At 46.6% G+C, this 11,377-nt stretch overlaps 3 protein-coding genes across 8 annotated transcripts; all 3 read right to left on the bottom strand.

The window, feature by feature from the left end:
- Positions 1-615: 615 nt before the first annotated feature.
- Positions 616-2,281, bottom strand: LOC136466601 (F-box protein At2g35280-like). Of its 4 annotated transcripts, none has more exons than XM_066465055.1 (4): positions 2,138-2,281; positions 1,503-1,662; positions 1,216-1,378; positions 616-1,139 (listed from the first exon to the last, which is right to left on the bottom strand). In XM_066465055.1, exons 1-4 carry the CDS (start codon positions 2,202-2,204, stop codon positions 714-716), a joined length of 816 nt encoding a protein of 271 aa, XP_066321152.1. In that variant the 5' UTR covers positions 2,205-2,281; the 3' UTR covers positions 616-713. The 4 variants fall into 4 exon arrangements, with proteins under 4 accessions (XP_066321152.1, XP_066321151.1, XP_066321153.1 ...); XM_066465054.1 differs by lacking the exon at positions 2,138-2,281 and adding an exon at positions 1,742-2,127; XM_066465056.1 differs by lacking the exon at positions 2,138-2,281 and adding an exon at positions 1,999-2,017.
- An 81-nt stretch (positions 2,282-2,362) lies between these two features.
- Positions 2,363-7,468, bottom strand: LOC136466598 (pentatricopeptide repeat-containing protein At2g17140-like). Of its 2 annotated transcripts, XR_010761387.1 has the most exons (4): positions 4,691-7,468; positions 3,823-4,442; positions 2,951-3,071; positions 2,363-2,387 (listed from the first exon to the last, which is right to left on the bottom strand). XR_010761387.1 is itself a non-coding variant. In XM_066465050.1 (3 exons), exons 1-2 carry the CDS (start codon positions 7,159-7,161, stop codon positions 4,313-4,315), a joined length of 2,601 nt encoding a protein of 866 aa, XP_066321147.1. In that variant the 5' UTR covers positions 7,162-7,468; the 3' UTR covers positions 2,951-3,071. The 2 variants fall into 2 exon arrangements, 1 of the variants encoding a protein (XP_066321147.1); XM_066465050.1 differs by lacking the exon at positions 2,363-2,387 and having other exon boundaries at positions 4,313-4,442.
- Positions 7,469-7,698: 230 nt separating this feature from the next.
- Positions 7,699-11,077, bottom strand: LOC136466599 (uncharacterized). Of its 2 annotated transcripts, XM_066465052.1 has the most exons (8): positions 10,857-11,077; positions 10,680-10,767; positions 9,814-9,903; positions 8,875-9,714; positions 8,723-8,785; positions 8,423-8,643; positions 8,140-8,243; positions 7,699-8,028 (listed from the first exon to the last, which is right to left on the bottom strand). In XM_066465052.1, the coding sequence occupies exons 1-8, from the start codon at positions 10,920-10,922 to the stop codon at positions 7,911-7,913; spliced, it is 1,590 nt and encodes a 529-aa protein (XP_066321149.1). In that variant the 5' UTR covers positions 10,923-11,077; the 3' UTR covers positions 7,699-7,910. The 2 variants fall into 2 exon arrangements, with proteins under 2 accessions (XP_066321149.1, XP_066321148.1); XM_066465051.1 differs by having other exon boundaries at positions 8,875-9,903.
- Positions 11,078-11,377: the final 300 nt, after the last annotated feature.

Raw genomic sequence — 11,377 nt, forward strand, 5'->3', positions numbered from 1 at the left:
TATGTTGGTACAAGAACAATTAACAATTCACCAAATAATTTGTCCGGGCCTGAAGTGTGTAACTAGGTTAGCTTGTAATGGATCACATCTACATGCAATAGAACCCAATAAGGGCCCGCTCGCTTCCTCCGGAATGACCCCAGGAAGAATTCTCAAATGGAATCGTTAGTTAATTTATATAAATTTTCATTAGCTGGAATAATTTCTGGTGTCATATCGCCCTAAACAAACGGGCCCTAAACAAGTTTGATGCCGCACGGATTGAAGAATAATGGACAGACGCTAGTCGCCTGAACAAAAGCCATAATTCAGGCAACTGACATCCAGAAACGTGTAAAAATAATATTATATATATTAGGCTACCCAATAGATAGATAGATTATTAGAAAACTGGTGGAGATGCTCTTAAGATGGCTCTGCAAAACATTAACTGGAATGATCTCACTCAAATTTCTGTACTGTGACTCTCCCTTTCAAAAAAAATCATCTGAAAATGCATTTTAGGTAAGCATGGACGCGTGCGGCGTGTCCTTGCAGGTATGGAAAGTGCACTCTCTCTCTATCATTATTCGAGACCTTTCTATCCTTCTTTTGAGGAGCAAGTTACCATGCATGTCGCCAAAAATTACCATATGTATTTATCGAAAGAACAAAAAAAAATGAACAATTGATAACAATACTCTCTCCATCCTAAATATCTCTGCTACACTATCTCAAATCTTCTGAATGAATTTACAATACTCGTGTTTCCACCAACACGTCCGGCTGCAAAACCTCCTCTCCCCGTCGTCGCCGTCGTCCCAGACCTCCACCGACCCCGTCTCCGCCTTGCCGCACCACGGATTCGAGCAGGGCGTCGGAGGCTCGGCCATCCTCCACCGACGCATCGTCAGCCTTCGCATGACCGACAAGGCCTCCCTGCGAACGGAGGCGACCCTGCGCCTTGTCCAGGTGCCAGCGGATGCAGACGCAGACAACCGGTCCAGGCGTTCCAGCGCCTGCTCGGTGCAGCCCGGCGAGCGCGACTGGTGCAACGTGATCATCCCGATCATGTAGGCCGCAGCGGCGTGGCCATGCTCCATGGCACGTCGGAGGTGCCGGAGCCCGCTGGCTTTTCTCCTCCGGTTGCAGAACAGCTCCTGGCAGATGAGAAGCTAACATTCAGTACACGCTGCCGATGCGATTCTCTGCTTGAATTTGTGTTCCGGACGTTACCAATCCAAGGATGTAGGATGCCTCAGGGTTGCCGCTCGCGGCGCACCGCCGAAGCACGGACAGGAACCTCGTCTTGTCCCACCAGTGCAGCCTCCACTCTCTCTGAACGGCCATGCACCGCCCGACCTCCCTCGCCGCCGTCGCATCACGGAACAGCTTACACCTTCACACGCAGCCACGCAGGCCCACCAACTCAAGGTTAGGTCACTGTATTTCTCATGGCGATGGCGGCAGCCAAGCAGACAGAACCAAAGAGAAGATCAGAATTCAGAAATGGGATGACTTACGATTGCCTGAGGTTGACAATGTCGTTGAGGGGAGTCGAAGACCTTGTCGCGATGTTAGCCGTCACCTCCACAAGGATGTCAGAAGGGAGCCCAGCGATGTCCATGCCCAAATCTGCCGAGCTCGCGTTCCCCGTCGTCCTTTGCCTTCTTGAGGCTTCTCCTACGGCCAAACAAGCACGTGTAAGCATAGCTAATTGTAGAAAAGTCGTAGGAGAGGTGGAAAAGAAGTTGGTTTGTGCCTTTGTGGTCTTTAGATGGTCCTGGAATCTGAGCCCAGCAATAAGCGGCAGAGGCATTAACAGCCATACCACGAGGAGAGGACCTAGAGAAGTTGAGTTGTTTGTTTCTCACAAACTAACAAGCTACCGCATGGATCACAAGTATCGAACTAAAGTAGTAGATGCCGACTTCATTGATAAGAAAGACTAGCAGTGTGTAGCTGGTGGGCAAAAACACAGAAAACCGTGCCAAGCTACCACAGAATAAGGTTCAGTACCTATCAACAAAGGGAAGGGAACAAAGCAGCCTATAGTTATCCGGTGGATTGGGTTGGGACTGGGGTAGATGGCACCAGAGAGACCGAGTCTAGTTATAAAGAGTGGAAAGAGTAGCACTAGAAATATCTCTGTGCCTACCCTGCTGCTTTCTGGTGTAAATATCGTGAGTTGTACTTTTCATCACAGTAAGTCCATTTATCTGCATTTACCTGTCAACAGCTCACGTACTTGGTATGAAAGTCTAAGAAAGGAAAAATATACAAAACAAAATTACTGGCTCCTCAAATTAGGTCAGTGATACTCACCGAATTCCAGATCTGGCACAACATCAATGGGGTGTGCAGCTCTGTACAACATTTATCCTTTCATTTAGTTCTACAGCGAATCTCTGTACACCAACGAGCAGGAAATGAATCGTTCAGACGCAATGAACTTAGGCTGCATGGATGGAACTTTTCTATGTACATTTTCAAAAGCGCAACCATTCACATTTCAGAATACTGCAGAGATTTAATGTCTGATGATCAATAGAGGCCTAAACCGGCAAAACTAATCTACATATAGCCTAGCATAAATTCAAATGACACGCAGAGATTTAATGCCTGATTATCAATAGAGGCCTAAACTGGTAAGACTAATCTAAATATAGCCTAGTTTCAATTCAAATGACACGTGAAAGTTTGGTATGCAAACGCTAAAGCAATGAAAATCAAGCTTTAGAAAAAGATTATAAAACATAAACGATGATCTAAGTGCCAAATGTATGCAAACATAATCACTAATTTTTTCGAGTATGCATAAACTAGCATGCTAAAAAAATAAAATAACTTGAGAAATATGATCTTTTTGTGAAATGGTGGCTGACTGGCCAAGTCAGCACTCAGTAGTGAGTACCAACAACTAGTGCATTTCTTTCCTGAAGGATGAATTCCAGATAGCACATAAACTTACCAGTTATAAGCAGAGCTACCAACAGTGATGAAGAATTCATGATAGAACAAAAGCTGTCTGAGATGGTAGCACAGAACTATAGCGCTGCAGTACTAAACAGTTTGATACGATCACATAACACCTGCACAATAAAAAAAAATGCATGCCACATGGTTATCCAATTCTCTGCAACAATATAGTCAAAATTATTGTCATATAAGCAAACATTCCAAGTCAATCATAAAATTACAGATCCATGGCATGTCAGTAGATTATTCAGGCCAACTTAGTAATTAAATAATGTAATTTACTCAATCAGACTCTGCAGTTACATAGACACTTGCCAAGGGCATGTATATTTACTCATCGAAACTGATTATATCATTACATCGTTCTCAAATGATTTGAGAAGACAACGATAAACCAAACAACGATCATCACTGAAAACGTCGCTGCCTAGATGGTACCCTCTCCCAGTACAGAACCATACCTTTTCATGTTTCATACAACCAAATTATGATAACTTCGACTAAGAAAACATTATGAATGTTAAGATCAGCCATACTAAAAACATAAAAGTACTCCCTCCGTTTCAAATTATAAGATGTTTTGGTTTTTTTAGATGCATTGTTTTAACTATGTATCTAGACATAGTGTATATCTAAGTGCATAGCAAAGTCTATGTATCTAGAAAAGCCAAAACGTCTTATAATTTGGAATGGAGGGAGTACTTTTTTTCTTGAAAATAGTTTCATAGTAGTGCAATTCAGTAGATGTTATAATACAATGCAAAAATAATTGTTGGCCAGAACCATGTTTCCGAGATAGAGGTCAATGTCCAAGATGATGCTTTTTTGACACTACAGAGTGTAAGGGTATATCTGTTGTCTTACTCGCCGGGTACTGCCAAGGTGGCTGCGGTCGACCAACAGCTTCAGGACCGTGACGTCTTCCTCGCTGAAATACACGAGAGGTTGCTGCTGGTTCAGGACACTATGAAGGAGCATCAAAATAAGCGCAGGCGTCCAGTTGAATTCGTGGTGGGGGTTTGGCTTCATCTCCATAAACTCCCGCACGGGCGTGGGGTTTCCTTCAACTGTGGCGACGGGGAACTCTGACCTTGCCACCACCGAGACCCATGACTGGCTTCGCTACCCTCTGTGCTCCTCCTCACAATCGCAGCTGCTCCTCTACTCTCCCCTGCACACCCCTCGCCGCCGGCGCCGTATCAATATCTGAGACTAAATTACACTGAGCATACATGTGTTCCGATTAACTTCATATGATCAGCTAACCATTCGGAAGTTTCCAACCCGAGCTAGTTACAAGAAAGCTCAAAGAATTTCCATGCATGTCTACTGTCCAGGGTAAAGAGTGACTTACTTAGCCAGTGTTCTCAAGTACATAAAAGTCATCACCCTGTTGCTGTTTATGCTCATATACATTGCCTCTTTGACCCCATCCTGTCCTCACTCTCTTTGTAATTTTCATAATCGTGTGGGCACTGTCATCTCTGCACATCAAAAATAGTAGTCAGTAATTGGAAGCTCGAGTACACGAAACAAAGGAAAAAAGTGAAGAACTAATTTTCTTGCTAGAATAGTTTGTCTTTGTCAGTTCTCGTAATATATTCTTTGACATTATATCCTATTTAAATTTTGAAACAGCAAGTTATACACTAAGCGTCGCAGAAACATAAAATCAAATAAACAAAAGAAGAATCCCAAAAACATAGCAAAAGAAAGTTGATCATGATGATACCTGTGCAAAAGAGTACGCCAATCACTTTCACCATTCCTTTCATGCTCATGCTTACAGCTTACAGGGGTAATCCTACCAGAATCAGTTCCAAGACCATCATTACGGTCAGCCATTTCCATCATTTTCGCTGACAGCATATCAACATCCTGTTTCTTTCCCCTATCACCTAATGCATCTATCACTGGCATGAATGCTGCTGGATCAAACAAATGTCGTTTAGCTATTAACAACTTGAGAAGGCTATGTGCATGATCCACCTCCTCAACTTCACATAGCCCAGAAATTATCTGCTTATACGGGAAACTCTGGATAGAGACCCTCATTTCAAGTGCCATTTCTAGAACGTTCTTAGCTTCAATCCATTTACCATAAGTCGAGAGTTCAGTGCACATTAAGCAAAAGAGCACTTCCTTCTGCCCACATGTTCTCAAAGCAGCATCAAAAACCATCTGCGCTGAAGGGAAATCTGTGATCTTGCAAAAAGCCTTGATCAACAAGTCAAAAGAAGTTATATTAGGAACTAATTCATTTTCTAGCATTTCATCCAAAAGAGGCATGGCCTTGTTAACCATTCCTCGTTCACAAAAGGACTTTATCAAGCTATTGTAGGTCATCACATTAGGAGAAATTCCTTTCTCCTTCATTTCACTCATCAATTTCATGATTTCATCTGATTTATGTTTTTCTTCAAATCCCCGAATCAACAAGTTGTATGTCCTTGTGTTTGGGTTGCAACCTTTCTTTTCCATGTCCCTCAGAACCTTAATAGCCAGAGAGGTTTTTCCATGCTTACAATACCCGTGAATAAAGGTGTCATATATAACTGAATCAGGGGAAATATCTTTCGCTATCATCTCAAGTAATTTCTTCTTGGCTTCATCAAACCTGCCTTCTTTGCACAATGCATTTATCAAAATAGAATATGTGATACGATCAGGAAGACATCTTTGGCTGATGGAAGAATCACTAACTACACTAAGGAACGAATTCCCCAGTCGGCCAAGAGCTGTGCTTCCTTCTTCCCACATCCCATCAACAATGCCCGTAGCCACATCTAATTTACTATTCCTGCATAATCCATCAATAATAATATTGCAGCCTGCTGTATCCAAACTGTATCCTTTCTCACTCATCCTCTCTAACAACCGTTCTACCTCTGTGGTCCTACCAGCTCTCCAAAGACTCTGCAGCAGAACATTATAAGTAAATGAATTTGGTGCACACCCTTTCTGTGCCATCTCATCAAGAATCCTGTTGGCGGCAGCAATGTTGCCCTTTGAGCAATAGGCATGGAGCAAACTAGTGTAAGTCACAACATCTGGGGACATCACACCACTCCTAATGAAATTCTCTACTCTCCTCGCATCAAAAGCCTTGCCCTCCTTGCACAACCCAGAGACGATAATATTGTATGTGTAGCTGTTAGGCTGGATTCCTTCATGCGCCATCTCTCTCAGAAGCTCCTGCGCTCCGCCGACCCTCCCATTCCTCACCAACCCTGACAACCAGCGGTTGTAACTTTCAACCCTCCTCAGGAAACCACCACACCTCATAATATCCACTAGAACCTGTGCCTCATCAACAAACCCAGCATCACAGAACCCACTCAACATTACGTCAAAAGTCACCTGATCAGGCCTCGGCAGCCCATGCTGCCAATCCTCCTGCATGTCCTTGAATATCCTGTAAGCGTCTAGCACCCGCCCAGCCTTGCAGAGTGCAGAGATCCTCGCATTGAACGTCACAACGTTTGGTGCCAGCCCCTGCACACGCATCCTTTCCACCAGCCTCTCAGCCTCCTCCACCAGGCCCTCCTTGCAGAACCCTGCGACCACCGTGTTGCAAACCACCAGGTTCATGCTCGGCATTCCGTCGAGTACCTTGAGAGCATCAATGCTCCTCCCCGCACGGCAGTACCCTCGCGCCAGGATCCCAAAACTGAACTCATTCCTGGCGGGCATTGCGTCGAACACCCTCTGGGCAAGCTCCATGCGGCCGGCGTCACAGAGCGCCTGGAGCAGGAGGTTGCGAGTGAAGACGTCCGGCTGGGCGCCGGCGAGGAGCAGGTCCTTGTAGAGCGCCTCGACAAGGTCGAGGCGGGACTCGCGGAGCGCGGCGAGAATGAGGCGGTTGTAGACGGGGCTGGGCGGCGGCGGCGCGGACGCGAGCGCGCGGAGGGAGCGGAAGGCGGGGATGGCGAGGCGCAGCGGGAGGATGTCAGAGCAGGAGAGGAGGGCGATGAGGTGGGAGGAGGGATCAGGGAAGGAGAGGATGTGGCGGTGGAGGCGCGGGAGGAGCGCGTCGGCGGCGGGGTGCGCGGTGACGAGGCGGGCGAGGAAGGACGTGGAGCGCGGCGGGGGAGGGCAGGCCGCGGAGGAGAGGTGGAGGAAGAGTCGGAGTGCGACGGCCGGGGAGGCGGCGTTGCGGCGGAGGAGCGCGAGCAGGTTGGCGGCGCAGGGGGAGGAGGACATGGGAGGGTGGCGGCCGGCGAGGTGCGCAGCGGCCGACAGGTTTAAACCGGCCCGGCCTGGCTGCCCGGTGGGGTCAACGGCCCGGTCCACTGACACTGCTAGGTGGGGCCGGAATGTTAGTCATCTGCTCCGAGTTTTTCTTTTTTCCTCCCCGTTTGGTTATCATTTGTACTGGCAGGCTGCTTGCGCATAATCAGTCGGATGAAGATGTTCAAGTCTTCAGTCTTCACAAGCACACCTCACTTCACTCTAACGTGCTGTTTGGTTGGTTCCACAGCAATGCAAATGTAAAGAAAATTTGTTCAATCATATCTCGGTTGCTTCGACAGCAATGCAAATGTAAAGAAAATTTGTTCAATTGTATCTCCCACCGGTAACATCCGCAGATCTAAATCATTTACATTTGCGTTACCAACAGTAGAACCAAACAGCTCGTGTAATCATCCAATCAGAACATCGACCGTGCCAGTTCAACATTTGACAAAATAGCAATCGCTATCTCAACCCTCTGACCGAACCAAAACGGTAAGATCTTAAGATTCTGAACTCCATGAAAAGAATGTGTTATTTCACGGGCCTGTGAAATTGTAGGCTGGGGACAACATACATCGCAAGTTTCTTCTTGTTACATCACTCGCCACTACTGTAATGGACAAGGGATCACAATTCATAAAGGCTAAAGGTAAGAAAGGAGACCTAATTTTGAGGTAAAAAACAGCAAAGCAAGAAACTAAACTAGAAGTGTGAGATCAGAAGCAAGGCACGTTGTTCTCCGCTCTCATGACCATGTTGCAGGTCGAGTAGATTGATGCGGCAGCGGCTTGCACCGCCCACTCGCTCTCAGAAATATCTGGGTTCTTCAGCTTCCTGAAGAGACATGTTGACATATTTCAGTTAGACACTTGCTTAAGCATTAAGTGGAATGAATAAAACAAGGAAAGGTAAACCATTTTTGGTCAAATGTCATGATGAACTAACCATAGTTCAGCCATAGGTCCTAGCAGAGGAGATTCACAGGTCATGTGTTTGAGGCCTTTATCACAATTCAATTGCATTTCTTGCACTTGCTTCAACCGCTTCTCCTGCAACAAGTACAAAGCAGTCAGGTACTCAGGTGTATAGTGTATATACATACTCTATGAGCATAAACGCGATGCGTGTTATACAAGCAATATAAATAGAGCTATATACAAACACGAACATTGACGGATGGCATAGCCCTTTCCTATATAACACAAACTAATCCAATCAGTAAACTCACCAGTTGTTTCCCTTCCTCCTGAAGTGCTCTGTCCATCTGGACAAACAGAGACCTCCATCGAGCCACATGCTCTTCTGAAACTGCTTTGTCAGTACATCCAGCCTCAGAAGTATTTGCAATGGATGATTCATTCTCTTGATTAGATGGAAATTCTGTCAAGATTAGGTATGGCAGTTCCGTGTGAAGAGCATTTCTGACTCTCTTCCTGCTGCGCTTTAAAGCTTCAAGAAAAACAAAAAATGTATTGAGTAAAATGCATGAATACAATTTTCTCATTTATGTCAGATTTCATAATTATACCAGCAAGGCGTCCCCTGATGTCCTGATGCAGTAATTCCAACCACTGAGAAGCAACACTGGCCGCTGATCATCAGAGTAGTAAGAAAACTATGAGAGATATTTCCAGAAGTAGTACCCAGTGAAAATTTACACAAAATGGTTTGGAAGGATACCTTTTACTGACAGTACAGTCATGTAATCATGATTAGATGCTGGATCATCAGCTGATGTACTGCAGATCCTATCTGAAGACATAGTGACTGCTGATGAGAGTTGCAGTTTGAGACTATCACCATCCTGTGGAAGGAAATGCAATGTGGTAGGCAGTGTTTGGTGAAACACCACATTATTATCTTTCATCAACGAATGGCACTTCATGAAACCACCACCATATTTCTGATCCTGAATTCTCTCACTAACTTCTCTCCCTCTTTTACCTGTTTGACTAGTAAAGGCAGGCTGGTTCTCATTCTCAAGCCTCTCAGAGTGTACCATAGCCTTTATTATGGAGTACACCTGCTTGCTATTTCTCACATGGTTAATGATTCCAGGGTTTAGCCCAGATAATAGGCCACTAGGAGCAGCAACCTTCATAGACTTGTTAGCCTGGCCATGCTGTGTAGAAGTGCTCTTTTTGAATTCATCATCCCTTTTCCTTTTTGAGGCTCGACCATGTGGCCTAGGCACCATTGCACTTCCATGAGATGAAGAAAGAAAGCCATTCTGCTTCATTTCTCTCCACTTTCTGTGTGACTCGCTTTCTTCTGTAGCACCAGTAGTGCTGCCGCATTCTGATGGATCACTGACTTTCGACTGCCCCAGCTTCTTGTAAGGGAAGAAAGGGTTAAGATCTGCTGCATCAGAACTATCTACTGTGTTAAGGTCCAACCCAAGACGTGCAACACTCATCCTATTATCAACATGTTCCGGATCAGGTTTAGGTTGGAGATCTGTTCCGATGTTCTCCTTACCACATGGCAAGGACTCATTACCATGCAACTTCTCCATTAATGCTGCATTGGAATCACGACCCAAGGTCAGACAAGGAGTTTCTGACTGAAGTGCCCCAGTCTGGGGCAATAAAGACACTCTATCTCCACATTGTGTGGCACCTTCAGCAGTCAACTGAGGAACATCCATGGTATATGGGTGCAAATATGCTTCAGCTTGACCCAAAGATTCCAGAAATCCAGCCCTCGGATCTACAGGATGAAGTTATTTGAGCACAAAGTAAAAACAAATGACTTATCAGACAAAAGAAACAAGAATTTTCCATTTCAAATTCGATTCATAGAGATATTATGACACGGTGAGTGCACAACAGTGTTCCGATACTGTGAGTGTAGACCGAGTTCTTACTAGTTGAAACTTGAATAGTATGTAATAGATGTGAGTTTTCAGTTACTGTTGGACTGCTAAAAAGAGTGTGCTGCAACCAAATTTCATCTTATTGAGGTGCTGAAGAGTTTGCAACCAGCCCTCAAGATTTTTTAAAAAAATTGGGAGGAATCTTAATAGAGGCTCCAATCACTCCAGCAAGACCTCGCTGTTTGTAAGACAACAAATCAAATTGTAAGAACACAATTCTCCGAAGCATGCATCTTACACATCTAACTACTGAAAATTAGAATGGCTTGCCACCGAGAGGGTGTGAGTTCATGCTGTTCACTAATAACAGCGCTAGATGGAAGCTACAGCCAACAGATACCAGCTACAGATTCACGAAAATTCTAGAGGGAAACGTGGGTGTACTGCCGCGCTTAGATCTGTTGCGCATAGCACTATGGCACCGCACCGTGACATTCTCGAATTCTCGTGCGACTAGCGAGCGCGGAACTGCTTAGAATTCAGGAACAATGACAGCCATAACCAACGACACCAGATTCTCCTCCAGTTCATTCTGATTTAAAAGCCCCATGGGGGCAAGCACGGATCGGGACGAAAGCGCGAGAAACATCACGAAATGCGGTGGCCTCACCTCCCAGTCCAGCGCCCGCCAGCCGCGACGCGCTCCCCTCCGCCGCTGCGGCGCCGCTGCACGCTCCTCCTCCTCTCCCGTCCAATTCCTGCGCGAACAGGCACGGAAACCGCGTCAACGCATCACAGCCTCCGAAGCCTCAGAGCAAGGACAAAGAGCGCGGGCGGGCCCACCGACCTCGCGCGGCAGCGCGGCCCCCGATCCGGCGGGATCCGTGGCCACGCGCGGCCCCGCGGGGTCCATCGGGGGAGCAGGCGCCGGGCGGAGGCGCCGGGGGAGCGGGACGCGGGATCCGAGCTCCGGGCTCCGGGCGGGCGCCGCCTAGGGTTTTGGAGCGGAGCGGAGCAGAGCGGGGGAGGAAGAGACGCGAAGCTCCTGCGCGGTTTTGAAATGGATTGGGACGGGAGGGGATCGCGTGGGGGATTTATGGCTGCGGGGTTTTTCTTTTTTTGATTTTGAATTCGAGTGGAGGTGGGCGCGGCTGGTTTCGGATGGCGCACGCGCCGCGCAGCTGCGGCGGGCATGTGGGGCTCGGTTCGTTTGTGGGCGTTTAAATACGGGAGCGGACGACGGGCTCGAATGGATCGCCTCGTCTCGTCACGTCTCCGTGGAAGCCCGGGCAAGGCGAGGATTTGAATTTGGTGGTGGGAGCCTGGGAGATGTCTAGTCTAGTTCAAGATTTGAATGCTGAGATCTGT

Source organism: Miscanthus floridulus, chromosome 7, assembly GCF_019320115.1.
Source record: "Miscanthus floridulus cultivar M001 chromosome 7, ASM1932011v1, whole genome shotgun sequence".
Taxonomy (NCBI): Eukaryota; Viridiplantae; Streptophyta; class Magnoliopsida; order Poales; family Poaceae; genus Miscanthus; species Miscanthus floridulus.